The 21994-nt window shown below is 39.4% G+C and overlaps 1 protein-coding gene across 8 annotated transcripts in view; it reads left to right on the top strand.

The window, feature by feature from the left end:
* The window catches only part of yrk (Yes-related kinase), a 143780-nt gene extending 124690 nt beyond the window's left edge, over positions 1 to 19090 (top strand). For 5 of the 8 annotated variants that reach the window (XM_051919015.1, XM_028819305.2, XM_051919013.1 and 2 more), the window contains 6 exons: positions 1325 to 1489; positions 5333 to 5512; positions 6232 to 6308; positions 6446 to 6599; positions 11302 to 11433; positions 13102 to 16200. In XM_051919015.1, coding sequence (XP_051774975.1) covers positions 1325 to 1489; positions 5333 to 5512; positions 6232 to 6308; positions 6446 to 6599; positions 11302 to 11433; positions 13102 to 13310 — 917 coding nt within the window. In that variant the 3' untranslated portion in view covers positions 13311 to 16200. Of the gene's footprint in view, positions 1 to 1324; positions 1490 to 1716; positions 1873 to 5332; positions 5513 to 6231; positions 6309 to 6445; positions 6600 to 11301; positions 11434 to 13101; positions 17224 to 17367 lie in introns of those variants that run through there. The other 3 variants (XR_007933482.1, XR_007933481.1, XM_051919017.1) reach the window with 3 other exon arrangements.
* The last annotated feature ends 2904 nt before the right edge of the window (positions 19091 to 21994 follow it).

Here is a 21994-nt window from a genome sequence, read left to right as displayed (position 1 = left end):
CGTAGCTTGAAGAACTTTACAGCAGTCTGTAAACTGAGAAAACCCTACTGACTGCATCCATATAGGATTACTTGGCATATTCATGTGGCACTGCTAATCCTTTTCACTTACATCTGACTAAATGACTACAGTATATGGCATAAATGGCTGTGTCCACTTTATTTGGTGGAGTTGTGTGGCATGACTGGCTCCTTCCATTGAGTTCTGCTGTAAGTGTATTTGGTACAGCTGGTCATGTCCGTTCAACTGTTTTTGTTGTGTGTGGCACATCTATCTGTTTCCATTTAGCATCATTTGGTAATGTCTTTGTGGTACAGCTGGGAATCTATCAGCTCTGGTTTTATGTCTGTTTGCAACATCTGACAATGTCCACTACAGCTACATTTGCCATTTGTATGTGGCAGTGCTGACCAAGGAAGGCCACTCAGCCTATCTTGGCATGTGTCTGCATGCAACATTCAGCCAGGCCTCGTTGTATGTCTTTGTCTGGCCATGTCCACTCAGCTTGTTTTGGTCCACCTGTGTAGTGCAGCTGCCTGTGTGAAACTATTCCATTTCGCAAGTCTGTGTGGCACAGCCAGGCATTTTTGCTTCAGTCTCTTTAGCATTTCTGCATGGCGTAACTGTCCATGTCTATTCAGCTCTAATTGCATGTCTTTGTTACATAGCTGGTCATGTCCAGTCAGCTTCTGTTAGCATGCTTGAATGGCACAACTAGCCATGCTGGTTAGGTGACCATGTTCAAATTGCTCCTTTGGCCTGTTTTTGTGGAGCAGTTAGTTCTTTTTGCATGTGATTATGGCAAAGCTGGCTAATCCCACTCACTGTCTTTTGACATGTCTAGCAATTTGCTCACCTCCTTTAGGTACTGTACACTGCTGATCCACACAGTATTGCTTGAAATGTCTTATGTGCTGCTGTTCCGATCACCTCATCCCAGTTTCAGTCAAGCATTTTAAATATTGGTTGAGTTTGGCCTAGCCAGGGCTATGGTCGCACAGCTTGTTCTGTTTGTCCAGTACCTGTCAGCGTATTCAACTGGTCAAGTCTCACCATCCACAAGACCATCTTGAACACAGATGCTTGTTTTGCTTTTGATTAACATTATTTGTTGGTGTTCTACCTTTTTTTACTTCTTCCTCTTGCCTGTTCTCACTTTTCTGCTCATTTATTCCTAACTTTTATTTTTTATTTTCCCAAACTTTTACTTCCTCTCATTTCAATTCCTCACCTTTTTCTTTCTCTTTCTTTCTTTCTTTCTTTCTTTCTTTCTTTCTTTCTTTCTTTCTTTCTTTCTTTCTTTCTTTCTGCTCCACTCCCTCAGAGCGTGCCGCAGGCCTGTGCTGCCGCCTCGCCGTCTCATGCCACAAGGGGATGCCCAAGCTAGCTGACTTGTCTGTCAAAACCAAAGACGTGTGGGAGATCCCGCGGGAGTCACTGCAGCTCATCAAGAAGCTGGGCAACGGGCAGTTTGGGGAAGTTTGGATGGGTATGAACCTGAAAACCATGCCACCCCGGACCCAGGCCAAAGAAACAGGAATGGGCAGGGTGCTGGGATAGCACTGGAAAAGCAGAATGAAATCTGACTTGCAGCATGTTGTCCATAACCCAAAAGAAGAGCCCAATGTTTCTGTTTCTGCCATCCTAGGGTCCGGGAGGGTATCTTTGCATGCCAGTATGTGTCACCTCTTTTTCCATTACATCCATTCCCCCCAGGCAGTAACGATGGTTTGTGCACCTACCTAACCAAGCCTTGCCCTAATGTGACCCCCCAGACCATTGGCCTGGGTAAAGATGCTTGGGAGATATCACGGGACACCCTAAACTTGAACAAAAAGCTGGGCCAGGGCTGCTTTGGAGATGTTTGGATGGGTAAGGCAAATATCTATTGCACTTTTTGTTTGCTTTAGAAGATTAAATTTGGCAATATTCTATAAGTAGCTGTTTTTTTACTATTATGCACACTGTCATACCCCCGAGATCAGTTTACCCCACACCAAAAAGAGTCCAATGGGCCCTGCCTACTGACTTGTATAGCCATTCAGTTACCATAGTGGTGTCAGCTCTGGTACTGAGGGAGTTTCTCTTCCAGGGCTTATGGGGACCTGTTCAGACTGACACCTGGTGAGATAAGGTGTGAGACCGGTGTGACAGTCAATTGTCACCAGCTAGCACCAGAATTATTATGGGCAAGACTTGGTTCTCATTTTGTTTACTTCCCATTCATTAATTCATTCATTCATTTGTTCACCTATTTCATGCATGCTATCCCCTTCAATAACACCATTCACCTGTCAATAAGCCATATTCAGACAGCTCACTTCTCATTAAATGTTACAACATCATTGTGTCCAACATGCGCAGCAGCACAAAATAAATTTAGAAACACTGTAGCACATTGAGACTGCACATGAATAAACAGAGTAAAAATATGGAGTGGTGACATGCACGATTAGATCTGGGAGCGACTTCAGATCTTGGACACATGGGGACAGCTCGTGGATGATTGATGAAAATGGAGGTCGACAATCAATGGCAATCAAGACCTCCTTGGACATCCTGGCTGGACCCCAGTCGAGAGGATTAATTGATATGGCTAATTAATCAATCAGTTCATAAATGTGTTAATTAGTAGACACTCAATTACATTACTCAATTAGTCTATAAATTGCAGTTATTAACTTGGTAATTAGCCAGTCCATTAGTCAATCAATTAATTCCATAATCTATTCATCTGTTATCAAACAAGGCTAATCCAATTCAGGGATGCAACAGTAGCCCAAGATAGATTAATCCACCAGATAACATAATTATAAATTTCTCATTCTGTTAAATTAGTTAATCAGTTGCTGAGCAGAGAGGCCTGGCTGCCAGTCCCGGTCTAGGTCCTGACTTTACTTGATAGGTTTCTGCTACCCTTGACTCTAAAAAGGAAAATCTAAAATAGAAATCTTTAAATCTATAATAAAATAGTTTCTGAAAATTAAGGAATAGAGGAGTTAATTAATTAATGAACTAATTAATTTGGTAGTAATTAGCCAGTGTATCCATGCAATATAATGTTTTCAAACCAAGTTCAGAGGCACAGGAGGTTAGGGCACCAACATCTGGCACTAGGCAGGAATTGACACTGGTCTGGATACCAGTCCATCTCAGGGCCCACCTCAACACCCACATGGACACAGCTTGGATTCGCCAATTATCCAGATATACACATCTTTGGAAATAGAGAGGAAAATCACACAGATATTATTAAACTAAGGATGGTGGGTCTTTGAGGCAGCAACCCTAGCAGGCGCACCACCATGCCACCCAGTTTATTACTGTAGCAAATATTAAGTGAATTACATAACCAGTGAATGAGCTATTCAGTTAATTAATGAAATCGTTTTTAGCAAGTTAAATAACTGATGGCCAAGTGTATCAATCAATTATTAATTTGCTAAATAACTGACTCGTGTGTTAATTCAATCTGCCCATTTTAAATCTCTTATTTAGTTCATGGTTTTAGGGAGTGGGTCCTTATTAAAGTATTAATTAAAGTATTAGATAATTAATTAACTAATGGACCAGTCAAAAATCAATCAGCTGATATATTTCTTACTGAATTAATTTAGGTTACTAATTACTTCATCAATTAACTGCTTACTTAAGCATTCAATCACATTATTAATTTTAGTTCCTTTTTCACTGTGATGATGTATTGATCAGTTACAACCCATTTATTTTATATTCTTGCTATTTTCTGTATATGGTGCCATGTTTACATACACATTATCTACAAACACATGCATCATATTTATGGCCAGGATGGCAGAATTTAGTGGCAGGTCATAGTCACTTGTGTTAAGCTTCATGCAAGGAAAGGCTGTCTGAGTAGAGAAAACTACGAGGAGAGGAAATCAAAGCCAAAGTTGAAATTAGTTATCTGTGCTATCGTTCATCACAATCAAAACGCTAATCAAAGAATCATAGTAAGGAAAACAAAAACAAAAATCATGAACTGCAAAATCTAAAGTACTTAAACACACGCTTACAAAAAATAAGAAAAGGTTGTCAGTTGCAACCTTTTAACTTGTCAAGCGCCACAACCTCCAAGGCCTTGTCCCTCAGCAACCACGAGTGCATCCTAGCAAGGAGACGTAAAAATCAACATGGCAAATTCGGAACTCTTTGAAAACAATATTACAGAAAGAAAACAATGAGTGTGTCTACAAGTACACACACAAAACCAGGTTATGGTGAGTAATTCGGTTAAGGCACAAACCATGTTTTCTTAAAAAAATCCCATTTACATGTGTGAGTTCACTTATGTAGTTCTCCTTTGGCAAAATGTTCCAATGGCATTAAAATGTGCTAAAAATAAGATTAAACATCACCAACGGCTGCCTGTGTCTCTCGAGATTGTGCTGCTGAGCTTAGCACTGTATGTTGAGGTCATCAGCATAAATTTAGCAATTTTTGAAATATTGAGATAGATTGTTTCAACCAGGAGAAGGAATAATGCAATTGTCCGAGCATTTGCCTTAGGAAATTTATCTTTGTGGTCTCTTCCACTGTTTTCTACCCATGGCTGCTGGATGCATGTGTAACGCAAAGACATGCTCAGGCTCATATAGTGCAACAGACATGCACAGAATACAAAATCCTTAACTGTAACTACGGTAAGGGTGTACATGGCCACACGATTGGGTTACTTGCAGAGAACACTACATGTGTTAACCCGGTTTCTCAGAGACCAATATCTCAATTTTTCTAACCAGACAGAATAAGAGTATACATGGCATTTGTGAAACCATGTTTCTTTGATCATTAAAGTACATGTAAACACAGTTAATGTCAGAAATTAATTATGACTGCAAATAAAGAACAGCAAAATAGGCTCAGAGGGACTTGTAAAACATGAATAAAGAATACCAATCCTAACCACTTGCTCAGGATCACTTAATGTCACTTGAGGATTTTCCATCCATCGTGTACCATGGACCACACAGCCCACCAATTTTGAGAGCAGGCAATATTTGGACTTTTTTTTTTCTCTGTCTCTCATTTACCACATATTTTTATTGTTTTCTCCTGCAGTCCTAGCTTGCCCACTATGACAATCAAGCACTGCAGCCCTCTTGCAGTCAATCTCTCCCACACATTACCCATTTCATTTTTGTCTCAGAGTTGTTAAAGTGTACTCAATGAGTATTTCCCAAAAACTAATTGTGTCCCATTATTCTCATTTCCATCCTGACCGCCGTCAGCCCTGTTTGTTATTCTCTGCATGCGCCTGCTGAGTAAGATACTCACGACTCCTTCTGGGGGCCCTGTCATTTCTGTTCAGGCATGTGGAACGGCACCACAAAAGTAGCGGTGAAGACGCTGAAGCCAGGCACTATGTCACCCGAGGCCTTTCTGGAGGAGGCCCAGATCATGAAGAGGCTGCGACATGACAAGCTGGTGCAGCTGTATGCTGTTGTCTCAGAGGAGCCCATCTATATTGTCACCGAATTTATGAGCCAAGGTACTGACAACAACTGGTTCTGTGCTAAGGCTCCAGCCTGGCACATATCCTGTGAGTCATGACACAAAAGCCCATAACAGGGATGTTGATTTATTCATTGTTACTATATCTCAGTACTGTCTACTGCAGACACATGACTGGGCTAGGCTGGAGGCTCCTCTGCCACCAAGAATATCTTGTACACGGATAAAAGTTCACACAGTCTCCCAGTTTAGACACAAGCACTCTACCTCTCAGCTTAGACTCTGGAAGAATGGCCACCAGGCTCTTCTCCCTGCTTAATCTGTAACTAGACTAGAGGTAACACTATACTGTCTAGCATTATAGACTGTACTGGGGCACAATGCCACACTACTTATATCGAGACTTTCTATAGAGGCTCCATTGCCTCCCATTTTAGACTCTGCTGGCCACTTTATGTTTCTTTACACATTTTTAGACAAGTAGTCCAATGAAGTAGATCTGGGGCTTCCCTGTCTCCCAGTTTAGGCTGCTTGGACTATGGGTTACAGTCTTTCCAGGATTTACCATGTTATTGTACAAGAGGTTTAGATTATTAAGGGAAACAGACCACACAGCCTTACAGCATATCATGTGCTTTGACAATGAGACCTTCCCATCTTGATAATTCTCTGCATTCGGTGTAAGGCCACAATTAGCTTTGCTCAGATATTATACAACTCCAGGAAACTACTAATGTACTTTTTTTTTTAAATCAGGAAGCTTGTTGGATTTCCTGAAGGATGGAGATGGACGGTATCTTAAATTACCTCAGCTAGTGGACATGGCAGCTCAGGTAAATGATTTGTCACATGCAGAGATGTGCACTCAAACTGTCAGGAGCTGAACGACAGTGACCTCTGCTGTTCCTTCCAAGCTCTGCTTTCAGCTTAATTTCACTCCTTGCTGCCTGTGTCTTTGTGTTCTTTTCAGATTGCAGCAGGGATGGCCTACATTGAAAGGATGAACTACATCCACAGAGATCTACGGGCTGCCAACATCTTAGTGGGTGACAATCTAGTGTGCAAAATTGCAGACTTTGGATTGGCTCGGCTGATTGAAGATAACGAATACACGGCACGACAAGGTGAGTGGCCAGATTTTTTGATCCAGTGCTGCTGTCCTGCTTAGTATTTTGCATAATTTGCTGTAATCTCCAGTCTGGAACATGAACAACAGGGAATGACTCTGTGTGTCATCCTATCATAAAGCATCAACTAAGGTTAGGGGGCATCACAAAGAAAACAAGTAAAGATCACAATATCTTATTTATACTAATGTCTTTCTTTAGTTTTTTTCAGCTTTGGCTGCTCTGTAACTGATTTGTGGTATAATAGCATCAACCTTTATGGTTGGACTGAGTCACTTGAAAACACAGATGACAGATCATCGTCACTCAGCAATGCATACAAAGTATCTAAAACGGTGGAACTGGCACCAAAGCATGTGCTGCCATACAGTATCAGAACTTGACATCAGACTCACAGCCATCTTTCTGTATTATATTATATTATATTATATTATATTATATTATATTATATTATATTATATTATATTATGGGCGGCACGGTGGCACAGTGGGTAGCGCTGCTGCCTCACAGTTGGGAGACCTGGGGACCTGGGTTCGCTTCCCGGGTCCTCCCTGTGTGGAGTTTGCATGTTCTCCCCGTGTCTGTGTGGGTTTCCTCCGGGCACTCCGGTTTCCTCCCACAGTCCAAAGACATGCAGGTTAGGTGGATTGGTGATTCTAAATTGGCCCTGGTTTGTGTGTGTCCTGTGGTGGGTTGGCACCCTGCCCGGGATTGGTTCCTGCCTTGTGCCCTGTGTTGGCTGGGATTGGCTCCAGCAGACCCCCGTGACCCTGTGTTTGGATTCAGCGGGTTGGAAAATGGATGGATGGATATTATATTATATTATATTATATTACATTATAGTTTCAGAGGTGTGGGTTTAAATGCCAGTCTGAGAACTCCATGTGCAGAGTTTGCACATTCTTTCATTTCCATCTCTGGGTACTCCAGTTTCTCTCCCACATGTTACGGACGTATCAGCTCTCTAAGTTGAACCCAGTGTGAGTGTTGATTTATGAGTGTGCCCGGACTGGCACTCTCCTCAGGGTTGGTTCTCTCCCTGAATCCTTATAACAGACAGCCAGAGCCTATTCTGACAGCATCAAGCACAATGCTAAAAGCAAACCCAGAGAGACTGTCGGTCTATCATCAGGTACATGAATTCAACTCATATCAAGCTGCCATAGAGTCACCAGTTCATCATACTTACATGTTTGTGAGATGTACAGTAGGGTGGGGAAAATTGAAGTACCCAGAGAAAACCAATACAAAGGAAAAAATATTTCCTGGAAGTTGAAAGCATCAGCACCAACCACTGCACCATTTTGATGCCCTATATCTTATTATAGTATAACATATTTAACCCTTCTTGAATCATATTAGGGTTACAGAAAGGCAAAACTTATCCTTGCAGCATTCAGTGCAAAGCAGGAACTACTGTATGGGATGCTAATGCATCACAGGGTCCACTCATGCACACACATTTGTTAGCTGAACTTGTTCCCACTCTCATTTTGCTATATTAATGAAGTCAGATCACAAGAATGTTGTTATGATTGTGTATGTTGGCAATTTTTTAAACACTTAAATATTTTTTCTGAATGGTTATTTCACATTATGTTTTTTGAAGTTCTGAACTTGATTTTGCTTTTATTTTCATTATATAAAATTCTTTCAGTCATTAGAAAATGTTTTGCAGTTTTTGCCTATACTTTGGTTTTCCCGGGGTACCACCATTTTGTGTTATAATGCTTGAATGATTCTCTTGGAACACAGTCCTGGAAGTTATGTGGTTGATGTCATCATTATGCTGCTATAAAAGTCAACATGTCGGATGTGTCAATATCTGAGTTTGCGGATGTTCTAAGAAAATAATCTTTGTGCGTGTGTTGGTTATTGCTCTTTATATTTTCCTGGTTCTGACTTCTGCTTTCGAATACCTGACTGTGATTCTTGGGTTTTGATTGTGAACAGTTGAACAGCAGGACTGATATTAGGTTTGAACTCCTTGCTTCTTTTTATGTTTCTTTGCCTGATCATCCCCTTTCACTCAGTAGTGTGGTGTAATGGTTAAGGCTTTGGACGTCAAACCCTGAGCTTGCGGGTTCAAGTCCCGCTGCTGACACTGTGTGAACATGAGCTGTGCTTTCTCAATTTTTTTATTTTTAATAAATTTACAAAAATCTCAAGTAAACTTTTTTCACGTTGTCATTATGGGGTGTTGTGTGTAGAATTCTGAGGAAAAAAATTAATTTAATCCATTTTGGAATAAGGCTGTAACATAACAAAATGTGGAAAAAGTGATGCAATGTGAATACTTTCTGGATGCACTGTATATATATATATATATATATATATATATATATATATATATATATACAGTATATATATATATATTAAGATCAGTGCTTTTAGAAAGTTAGCTCTAAGGAAAACATGAAAAAATGCGTGGTAGTGTCTATGTGTTGTCTGTGTATATAAACTCCTCACACTTGACTCATCTTGACAAATTTTAGGAAGGATTAGTGCTATTCAATCCCAATTATGATAGATAAGATAGATACTGTAAGTCTGAAGATTGTTCTTTTTAGAAATGCCACTGTGTGCCCCTGTCAGCTCCTCATCTGCAGTTCCCTTAGAGCAATTACCCACTTATAAGAGGTGAGTCATGCCACCGTACGTAACAAGCCCATTAACTGCTTTGGTTCTGGTGAAGATCATGTCAGAGGAGTGCTTTAAAAATGGCTACCTTCTAATGAAGGACATGTGCAGGGTCACGGGGGTCTGCTGGAGCCAATCCCAGCCAACACAGGGCACAAGGCAGGAACCAATCCCGGGCAGGGTGCCAACCCACTGCAGCAAAACAAAAACACCAATCTTTTATTTAACTTTTTAAGTAGACTGTGGCCATAACTACAATTTAAAACCAGCAGATAAAAACAAAATGTCTTCAGTAAAACTCATGAGTTTAGGTCATACTAACCTAATAATAATCATCATCCTCATTGTAAGTATGTTGTGGCACCACTGTAGTGTCGGGTTAGCAGAGCTCCCTCCTGATGTCCCAAGTTTGAATCCCACACCAAGATGCTGTCTTTTAGAAGTTTCCATTTTCCCTTCATGCTTGTGTAGGTTTTCTTCCTAGACCTTAAAGACTTTGTTACGTTGTTTGGTGATTCTAAGCTGGCTCTCTGTGTGTGTTTCTGTGCATGCAATGGCCTTGTACTGGGCTGGCACCTCATCCAAGGTTTGTTCATGCCTTTCATCTGATGCTGCCTAAAACTGACTGCATTCCCCACGTGATTCTGAGCAGAATTAAGAAAGTTTGAAAATATTGTGTTACGGGTAAATTATTATTATTGTTATTATTATTCTTCTTGTTGTTGTTTAGTGGTAGTAGTAATAATAGTACTTACAAAACATTTATTCTCAAAACTGGCAGAAATTGTGAGAGGTTGGGAAAGCACTCATTTCTAGCAAAATAATAATCATCATCATCATCATCATCATTATCATAATCCTGCAATGAACTTGTGCTTTATCCAGTGCTGCCACCTGTCTTGTGCACAGGATAGTGAGCATGGGAATGTTATAATAATAATAATAATAATAATAATAATAATAATAATAATAATAATAAAGTGGTACCTATTAATTGCTACGGTGTCACCGTTTTATTAACAACAACCAACCCATATTCAAACATAACAATCAAAGATGAGCCTCTAGAATGTGTTTAAAGCTGCTTACACATGCCATATTGTGGCAGCATGGACACTACATTTAGCATAAAAGCTGTACAGAGGAAGCAGTCATCTTCCAGAATGTTGTTCTGTAATAAATTGAAAAAGAAATAAAATTAATTTTGAGTTTCCATGCTGTCAACCAGAGTGCAAAACTGCAAAAATAATTGCAAATTTATAAATTAAGACATGTTATGTTAGAGCTGTATAATGTAGTTAGGTGAATTATATGTGTAGTTTGGCCTCCATATTTCAATAAAGAAAGTGCCAAGATGAGCAACAAAAAGGGTGCAAGCTATCAGGAAAGATTGAAGGAGTGAATTTTTTCAACTGAAGTAAAAGAGACATGATATAAGTGTTTACATTTAGAGACAGAATGAATAGGGTGGATGCCAGCTGTTCCTTTAAAGTCAGATCTTCAGTAAGAACACGGAACACAACTAATATTTGCAAAATTATTAGGAAGTATCAATATTTAAAAGATTCTTACCTATCTTGGCAAGGGTGCAAAGTTGGAACTTTGAGTATAGTGCCTACAGGATGTCTCATCAGCTGCAAAAGAATTTGGCTGTTGTTTTGTGTTAAGGTGAACATTATGTACCAGAATATTGCTCAATAATTAATTAGAAGCAACATGAAATAGTTACTTCCATAAGCTTTGCGTGTAAGACAAAGGAACTAAATGCAGAGTGTACAGGGAGCTCCAAAGTAGCACACTCACTAATTTCAGACGCAGATCTGTGAATACACAATTATGACATAATTATTGTATGCACATTGTGCCTTTAAAGTCCTGCTCTGAATAGTAGAAGAACATTATTAATACTTGTGATTGTATACTTAATCAAATCTTGAAATATTTTTAAATGAATTATATTAGCTTGAGTTTTATCTAAAGAATTAGAGAACACAAACCAGAAACAAAGTTTAGATTTTTCTCATTCAATATTTTCCATTTTATCCTTTTAAATTTTAGGTGCCAAGTTTCCTATCAAGTGGACTGCACCAGAGGCAGCACTCTACGGCAAATTCACAATCAAGTCGGATGTATGGTCCTTCGGGATCCTCATGACGGAACTTGTCACTAAAGGCAGAGTGCCATATCCAGGTAATGGCTCTTACAGTGATGTGAAATTGTCATTCATTTAATTATAACTACTGTTATAGGTGCCTACGACAGATGGCTGTGTGAGATGAGTGCTGACCATGCAATTCTGCTGACTGTAGGTTTGCCATTCCTGATTTTAAGCAGTTTTTTGATGGCATTGTGGAAAGACAGCAATGTGATATTACTGTTCACTAATCATCCTCCTTAAGAAGGAACTCATTCTCTCAGGCTGTAGTTCCTGGGACCGGAGAGGAGAGGGAGCCCCATCCTCAGACCTTTTTCAAAAACACTGGCTAAGAATGTGACTACTTAACCTCCAGTACAACAACTGGATTAAAAGATTTAATGAGATAGTTAACTGTGATTCTTTGGTTTCCACGTGAATCATGGTAGCCTGTATTCTAAGAACACTGGTGCAAATGAGGCATGGGAGTTGTTAATGATGGCTAAAAGCATAGTGCATTGGAGATTCATTGCACAAAGGGCGAAGACAGCTGGAGACTCTCCATAGCAGTTCAAGGCCAAGGAAGTGTCATTCTCAGCAGTGACAGATAAATCGAGGGGCCTCATCAGTATGAGACTGCAGGCAGGGCAAATCCTGACAATACGTGCCTGCGGTGGACAGTAGATCTTACATGTTTGTGGGATATCCTGGGAGGGCTTTAGCCAGGAGCATTGGCATTATAAAGAAAGAGACAGAGAGAGAGAGAGAGAGAGAGAGAGATGTTAAGAAGGAAATGTCAAAGGAAACCAACAAAGATGTACAGCCCTGCTAAGAAGCATATGGTACTGTGCTGCCACAAGTAGCATGGTTAATGTTATAGAATTCTAGAACTTATTGCATACGGCAAAATAAGGGGTCCAAAGGATGCAAGGAGTTAATAAAAAGATATCTAGCCTGGTATCCCTGAAGCATATATAGGGATATTCCTGACCTTAAAGGTCACCTCAAAGAGTGGTTTAATGTCACACCCAGACCAAGAGGTTGTTGATTGTAGAATCAGGATAAGAGTTGTTGGTAAGCACTGATCTGGCAGAAGGAAGAACAGTTAGAATTAGGGACAAACAGAGGAAATAGCAGTAAAGAGGCTCATGTGGTGCTCAAGGTACGGTTTCAGAGTGTGGAGAAATGTACATGCCAGCCCATTAAGGAATATTTTAGCTGTTCTAGGATAGTCCAGAGAGTGATTAGGTACTTATTATTATTTTACCCTTTAGACCTTTCTTAATTCCATCCTGGTATTTTACTTATAATAAAAGTCTTCTGTTTATTACCTTAGCTTCGTTTGACAATATTCTGCAGTGAGTGGCGAGAGCACCCTTTCTCTTCCACAACTACCAAAAGACGTGGGGATATTGCCAATTGCAAATGAAATCACAGACAAATGGGGATGTAGCTTATAGTAATTATGGATATAGTCAAAAGGGGTATGTCTACCAGCAAAGCTGTACACCTCCATGGCTCTTCAGTGCCTGAGTAAACTTTGTCTTCATTCCCAGTGGCTACAGACCTGACTAGCAGCTGTAAAATGAAAACGGAATGTGTCTAAGGGCATGATTTAAAATATCATAAATCAATACTTTTCTTTTAGACACATAAACCAAAAAGACTATCAGAGTAGTACAGATGACATTAATTTATCCTCTTGATGTTTCCCTTCATGGCAGGAATGAACAATCGAGAAGTCCTGGAGCAAGTGGAGAGGGGCTACCGCATGCCGGCCCCTGTAGGCTGCCCAGCTTCACTGCACGAACTCATGTTACAGTGTTGGAAGAAGGACCCCGAGGAGCGTCACACCTTTGAGTATCTGCAGTCTTTCTTAGAGGACTATTTCACCGCTACTGAACCTCAGTATCAGCCTGGGGAGAACCTCTGAGTAGACCACTTGGGAAAGACAACAGCTTCACCACAAATGAGCTTCAAGCACCAAGGACCCTGGAGTTCTTACTGCTGACACTTGCACAGGCCAAGCTGCCAGCCACAGGCCTTGCAGGATCTACTAAAACAGATTAGTGAAGCAATGAACTTCGTCATACTCATTGTGGTCTTCACTCTGGTGGTCTGTTGGGGTAACAAAAGTGATGATATGTACTCTCACCCCATAGACTCCAAAATTGAAACTTCTTATCAACCGTGCAAGACTTTTGCCCTCGGTTTGTGCCACATTAGAGTGCCCCTTGTGGGAAGGATGAAGCGAGGAAGTCTCCCTCCCTTTCCTCCTTTTTTTAGCGATTTCCTGCACAGACACTGAAAAACTGTAGAGAGCAACCAAAAGAGTTATTTTTCTCTTTTCCAAATTGCACTTTTTCCAGCAGATATTTTCTACTTCTTAAAACCAATTTTGTTTCTTTTCACTAACAGAGAATTTCCCTTTATATTGTATTTTATAAGCATTTACCTAGAGCTCTCATTTAATATTACAACGGTTGTGATGTTTAAAGTTATTTAAGTTATGCTTTACAAAGTGGCTTTGTTGTGGTCGACCGCCATTGTTCAGATTATTCACTTACTGCAAAAACAAGATGTCATCTCTGGACTTTTATTGCAAGTGCTTTTATTTTATTTTATTATTATTGCATCAAGCTTTATAAAACATCCTGTAAGTGGCACTGGAAATGTCTGAGTGTGTTATGGTTCAGTGGGCAAAATGTGAAATGGTGTTTTTTAACAAAACCTTGGAGACTTTGGGCTTTACCTTTTGAAACTGAAGCAGTTTCTTTTAACTCAGGTCTTATCTGAGTTGATTTTTTAGCATTAATTGTTGACCAATTTTATGTTGCTCTAGTTTACAGGAAAACATCAAGTAAAACCTAGTGTTCTAGGGTCTTTTAACATTGCCATTAATTTTGGGCGGTGAACTTTTTAATGTCCTATATGCCTTCTCCTTGCACCTGTCTTAGAGGCATCTCATATTGTACTTGGGTGAATAATTCCTTTTCATTGGTAGACTGTGGGGCATCTGATTAAAACACAATATTTGTAAAATACTGGTCATCTGTGAAAAGTACCTTTTTTAAAGGAGTTTGAACAATTTGATTTAGGATGGTCAGCGACTTAAAGGTCACAAACCTGAATCTATGGGCAGAATGTTTTGCATAGTTTTGTCTAAAAGATTTAATGATCCTTACTTTTTTTTTGCACGAACAGCTCTTTGGCAGCTAGGCCAGACACAACAGCATAAAGTCATAATAGTCAAGTGTGCTCTTTGTCACCATCTGCTATAACACTTCGAGAATAAACGTCATGTTCAGCCAGCCAGTCACCTTCATATATTCCATCTGAGGTATTACTAAGTTTACAATCAGAGGCATTTCATAAGATTTCCTTGTTCACGCTGTAAATAATGACTCCGTAATTCCTTTGTTCTCAATATCCAGTCACATTTGAAGAAATTTTCATTATACTAACTGCGAGAACACATAATCTCACTATGGCATTCACAGCCATTTTAAATTTACTCACACGGTGTCAGTTCCTTCATTATTCCACCAATATGTGCAGGTTAGGTCAACTGGCATCTCTAAATTGACCCAGCTTGAGTGATTGTGGCTTGTGAAGCAATCGCATCCTGTCCAGGGTTTGCTTCCACTTTGAGTCCAATGCTGACAGAATGAACACCAGCCTCCTTCAGCCTTGGGTAAGTGGCTGAGGAAATAGATGTATGCAAAAGAGGTTCCATTAGAATTTTCTCATTTGGCTAAGTATCTCTCATGTTTCATACATTTTTCAAAACTTACTTTGTTAAAAAAAATATATACAGTATGTTATTCCTTCAGGATCTTCCATCCATTTTCTAACCCGCTGAATCTGAACACAGGGTCACGGGGGTCTGCTGGAGCCAATCCCAGCCAACACAGGGCACAAGGCAGGGTGCTAACCCACCACAGGACACACACAAACACACACCAGGGCCAATTTAGAATTGCAATTCCACCTAACCTGCATGTCTTTGGACTGTGGGAGGAAACCGGAGCGCCCGGAGGAAACCCATGCAGACACGGGGGAGGACCCGGGTCTCCTAACTGCAAGGCAGCAGCACTACCACTGCTCCACTGTGCCGCCCCTTCAGGATCTTACAATCAATAATCATTTCATCTTATGTACTGGTTAGTGAACTTGATCCAGTAATAATATGGCTTGTTCACACATAAACAGACATTTCTCAGTTTCTGGGAATCATACTAGAAAATTGGTCAGGTTGTGTGTTCAAGAATATCAACAGCAGCTTTCCTTTACACATAAGCCTGACCGAGCAGTTCAACTGGTAACATCCTAGTGTCACCATTTTGCTTGGACAGGGTTCATTTGAGTAGGAAAATCAAACGTATGACCTGGAAGAAACCTCAAAAAAAATACATTTCAGTCCTACCTGTACCCAATAATGTGAAGAGATATTTGAGTTTAACATAATATAAAATATTATGTTATCTTCTGCCCTTCTTTCTGAGGCTTCTAAACCCACCACTTCATAGCTAATTTTATAGTTATTGAGATATGTTTCCTCTTAAAAGCTATTTTGCTTATTTTCATCACAAGCTTTCACATAATTAACATATTGGATATCAAGTGACACTTCGTAAGGCCTGCATTGAAAACTAGTGTGGCCTTACCATTGCAGTATCCATCCAATCAAAGAAAAATGGGAGACCATTATAAGAAATTCTCATGTGGGGATTGAAATTTGGTTTGTTAAGTTTGACATGATTATATAGAATTTTGCTTTCTTCAAATATATTTCAGTAAAAAAGAAAGAAGTTCATGCATCACTATCATATGTGATCTAAATCCATAACCCATACAATTCAGAATATTACGGTCAAAGTCACTTTTATTATCTTAATGGGAAATTTGTTTTCAGCAGTAAAGTACAAAGAATAGGATACTGTTACACACACACTTGTTATGATCAGTAGATGCACCCAGAAGATTTATACAGAAAGGGGTAATGAGCTAATAACATTACACCATAATAATTCTGAATTTGGTAGAATCCCTGCAGCTACAGGATTTTCATGACACTCTACTCAGGACGATTTTGAACTTGTGTGTGGCTCTAACATTTTAGCTTCCAACCCACTAGGGAAGAATTAAAGTCCACTGCAGAGTGTTCATACATTCATCTATATTACTTAGGGTCATCATTTGATCATGTATAAGATAGCAATTTGCAGAATATTAAGATCAGTGGCTCATGATGCTCTATAAAGACCACATTGAATGGTTTGAGACTCCAGCCCGTACAATATATGAGTTCCTTATGAATTCTTCAAATGTCCATATCCAAGCAGTGCCGTAAAAACGCACAATTGTAAATCACTGTGCTTTGCTTTTGATAAAAGTTCTCTCCTCCTTTCTCCAAGCAGCATTTTCTATTTTTTTTTTATTTTGCATATCCAGTTAGTCACGTGTGTTTGCTCTATAGGGCTTTATAACCCAAACATGCCATACCACCCAGCATAAAACATATTAAATGTTTTCAAGATGAACAATCACTATTTTAGTTGTCATAGGAATGTACTGTCTGTGAACATTTCTGACAGCATTTTCTTTAGCCAACGAAGCCAGGATTTACTCCTATTTTTTTGGAAGCAAACATTAAGATTACAGAGGCAGTGTCACAATTTATTGAGTTGATAAAAACATGGGTGTATGTTAATGTACACATTTATTAGCTTACTTTTCATATAGCATATCAATTAATGTAATAATTGACCACACATTCCTTTTAGTAAATTATCAAATCTTCAGTTGGTCTCTTTGCAAAACAATGAATTGAGTTTATCTTTAGAGTTCATTCCATCCATCCATCCATCCATTTTCCAACCCGCTGAATCCGAACACAGGGTCACGGGGGTCTGCTGGAGCCAATCCCAGCCAACACAGGGCACAAGGCAGGAACCAATCCCGGGCAGGGTGCCAACCCACCGCAGGAGTTCATTCCCTGATTACTTTTTTTTTATCCAATTTGACAATTTCTCAGCAGGACAATTTAGGAACAGGACTACTCAATTCAGTCCATGGTGGGCCAAAGGCTGCAGGTTTTAATTGTAATTCATCTCTAAATCAGATGACAATTCGTTGTTGTGATTAGACTCCTTCATTAGTCTGATGTCTTGTTGTCCTTTTTCTGTGCTCAGAATGTGACAACAATATAAAATATATATAAGCTGCCGATAAATACTGTGATAGGTTTGTCCACATGGGTTCATTTCCTGCATTTCTTTGCTGCTATTCTTATATAAAACTGATTGACATTTACATTAAACAAGTTCAGGTGTGAAGAATGATGAAAATGTGCCTTCTCTTTAGGGCCAAAAGTCTTTTTACAGTGAGAGGTAAAGACCTGATAGGAAGAGGCTTCCTCTTATAGTGAAATGATAGTTCAGGAAGTCAATGAAATACTGTGCTCTGCTTGGCGCAGAGCTGCCTCCCTGACTGCTCCTCTTTCTAAAAACCACTACTAAGATTAGTTTTCCTGCCTCATTTGTGGGTTGTCCCTATGTGTCCACCTGCAGGTAGAAAAGAGCTGTTAATTATGCCACTATCCTACTGACTATACAATTTAGCATAACAAGCTCAACCTGCTTAATGCAATTTAGGGTCATGGGAGGCACAATGCAGAAACCAGTTCTGGGCAGGATGTTAATCTATCAGAGGCAATTGTGACATTTTAACCCATAATACAATTTTCTCAATTCCTTAGGTTCTTTTTTGTATTATGGACTAGATAACATTAGGCTCAAAGCCCATTTTAGCATAGCCATAATGTTTTGGTAAGTGTTCTTATAAGGCCAAATCACTGTCAGCCAGAAAATGAGACCCTTCTGTCTTTGGCTCTGGTGGCAACCTGAGCCTAAGAAAACAAAATATATTTCTGTGAATTAAAGCGCTTCGAAAGAACTCAGGTTTACTAAACACTGTCAAAAATCAAAATGAAAAAAAAAAAACTGTGTAAAATCACCCAGATTCCTGAACTCAGAAATTTGCGAACCTTATTTAATCCAAAAATTAAATAAGGCACACACCTCAGTCTTTGATTAAGAGCTTGGCTTCAACAAAAAAACTTGCATGCATTATGGCCCTCATTGGAGGTAGTAGAGTAGTCCGAATTTAGGCCCAAACACTCATATTTAAGGAGTTTCATCCTGTGCTCAGAGAGGAGGTGCTGAACAATACGTTAAACCAATTTATTTGTACTGCATATCATATGATGTTTGTCCAATTGATGAATTTTTACTTCTGATGTTGGTTAACGGTGGTATAGCATGGATTTCACAGAGGGTACCTTCTACTGATATTCATTTCTGACAAGCATTGTATTATTTTCTATAATCCTCTTATAATATTAATAAAGGAGTGTTGAGATTGCCCACTCAGTCATTGGCTTATATACTGGTTACTGGGTTTAGGTTCTTGGGTGGGGCGGTCAGCGGTCTTCTCATTTTCCTCTGCCTCTTGTGTTTTAATTTCTGTTCACCCCAGTGATTGGTGCTCTCTGCTTTGGGTGAGAAAGATGAGGTGACATTTCAGCACTGTTTGAAATTATCCATTCCTGTTTGAAATCTTATGCTCATGTGGTTATTTGAGATCACACCTTACCTCTCTTGAAAATGCCTTTTTTTCTAGTGTGTAAATAAAAATAATGAATACATTGTTTCTGAGGATTCTTTGGTTGTTTTTCTTGTACCTTTTCAAAGATGCTTTTTTGCATGAGAGTTTCTTTTTCACATTCCTTCCAACTTGCATGTCTCTGTGTTTGCTGCTGAAGCACCTTTGACCTCCTTAAATCTGAATCATAAAATAACATTATTCAAAATTCTCAGACTGCTTTATCCAGTTCAGGGTGACGAGAGGGACAGAATGGACTAGCACTGAACAAGGCATCAGTCCAGTCTAGAGCCAGATCATACTCACACCCACACTCATATGGGATGTTCTGAAGTCTTCAGTCATCCTCATATGAATCTCCTATATAGCACCCAATGAATAAGTCACAGAGATACAACAATCCTTTGACCAGCCAAAATTATCTCCTGATTTCAATTTAATTGAGCGTTATTGAAGTCAGAATCCAACAGAATCTCATTATGGCCACAGCAAGGCTTTAGTAAACCACCTCTTACAATAAAACTAGCGGGTCACAGACTGGATACTGTCAAATTGTGTGGCATGGTTAGAACCAAATATTGTGTTTTATGCAACTAATTTACTTGAAATCAATTTATCTGAATTCTTTTGCTGCTCTGAAGTAATAGTGTACAGATGTTGGGATTATTCAAAAACATTATGCTCACAAACACCAAGAAATGTATTATGACTTTCACATTACCCCATATACACATTTTATATCTCAAATCTGAGTTAGTTGAGTATACAGAAAATACATTAGTTATGATTTATGGTGGCACAGTGGCCAGTGCCCACAAGTATTGAGTTTAAATCTTGGCCCACTATGGAATTTGCATTTTTTCTATGTTTGTATTGGTTTATTTCCCATTTTATAATTACATCCCAAAGATGTGTGTATTAGTCTAACTAGTGATTCTAAACAAATCTACTACAGTGTGGGTATGGTTGTGTGTGCCATCCAGTGGATGGCATCTTGTCCAGGATTATACCCAATGCTCCAAGATAATCACCACCTTCCAGCAACCCTGAACCAGGTAGAAGGAATAGAAAATAGATGAATGATGTCCCATTATTTAATGAGTACATTGTATATAATGTAGCATGGCCTCCTCACAGTTTTTGAAATGTAGTTCAAGTACTACCTGTAGAATTTACATGATCTCTCCATGAAGTTCCTCCCCAGTACAAGATACACACTTAGGTTGAGTAGCAACATTAATGTATCCCTTTTTGCGAACGTGTAGATTTGTGCAGCACCCAACCTTGGCGAAGCTGCAGGAACATGAAGGGCTGTTTGGAGAAGCAGGGTGCTAGTGTTAACGAGCATGTGGACCTTATAAAGTAGCCATCGAAAGGAGACAGCAAAAGGGCATTGAAGTTGGTATTGCCACCTCACAGCACCAGAGATCTTGATTAGTCCCTGAACAAGCAACCTAACCAGCTGACCTAAAGATGCCCGTCTAAGGCCTAGTACCACTATTATGTCTAGGGTCAGAGTCATTGCACATTGCACAAAGCCTGGATGCCAGTCACTGACATGATACATTACTAAAGTGGTGACAGGAGACTCCAAGCTGTTTAACATATTTGTAGCCCTGCAACGATTCAACCCCAGATATGATCTGATCGTCATTTAACTCCTAAAAGGATAAATAGGTGTATAGCATCATCGTTGTTATGTTTACAAAGTACAGTGAAATTCAATGAAATTCTCACAAAGTCATGATTAGTGAGTAAAATAACCTTACCCAAATAACAAAGTAAATTTGATTAAATAAATAATACACAAAAATGTGCTTTTTCTTATCATCAGTGAATGTATTCATCCTATAGACATAGTCTATCCATCCATCAATTTTCCTAAAGTGCTTATCCAGGGCAGGGTCACGGGGCAGCTGGAGCCTATAATCTTTACTGTAAAAGGAACGTTAACCATTAAATTTAAAAAGGGGTAACAGAGTGGCATAGTGGTTAGTGTAGTTGCTTCACTGGCCTGATCACTGTCTATGCCTGGTTTGTGCAAAATCCTCATGTCCACAACACTTTTTGTCCCTCGCCCCAAACATGTGTTTAACAGGCAAGTGTTAATTGGCTGAGTACGAGTCTGTACAAGTGTACACTGGAAAGTACTGATGAATAGTCTACAGTTTGTACAGGCCTCACACCCAATGCTTCCAGGTGGGACATTGTTTAAGCAGTTTAGAAAACAGCTGGATAATTATACAATATACATTTTTCAACAATACTGTGGAAGACAATGTAAAAGTCAACAGGCTTAGGCAATTATAAATAAAGAAAAACAAAAACTCATTCTGCCACCCGATCCACCCATGGGATGCAGAACCTCTAAGGGTCTTCTAAAGTGGGATATCTATTTTTATTTTTAGTTTGCATGCTGTTGTGCCCAATAATATGGCCTCTTATACAACATCATGAAAAAAATATTCAACATGTCTTTATATAACTCAAAACAGTACTTATTAGTTTCTCCCTTAATTTTCTGAAGCTTTTTTTGAGTAGTTAGACATGCAAGTTACTTAGATAGATAGATAGATAGATAGATAGATAGATAGATAGATAGATAGATAGATAGATAGATAGATAGATAGATAGATAGATAGATAGATAGATAGATAGATAGATAGATAGATAGATAGATAGATACCAACATAACCATCGACCTTGAAATGTGTCAAGAGGGATCATTCATTGAACAAACAGGGACTAAGTACTGGTAGTCCTACATCAATTGGTGTCCTAAGAGAGACCACAGAAGATAACCAATGCATTTCTTAAAAAAGTGTACTTGCAAATTTTGGAAAATTATGCCATTAGCTTCCAGTTAATCTGTCTTTTTCCAATCTGCTGCATCTTAACACAGGGTCACAGGGGTCTGCTGGAGCCAATCCCAGGCAACACAGGGCAGGAACA

The sequence above is a fragment of the Erpetoichthys calabaricus genome, chromosome 14 (genome assembly GCF_900747795.2).
Source record: "Erpetoichthys calabaricus chromosome 14, fErpCal1.3, whole genome shotgun sequence".
Lineage (NCBI taxonomy): Eukaryota > Metazoa > Chordata > Cladistia > Polypteriformes > Polypteridae > Erpetoichthys > Erpetoichthys calabaricus.
The sequence above is the reverse complement of the archived record's forward strand: the minus strand, read 5'-3'. Positions and strand labels throughout refer to the sequence as shown.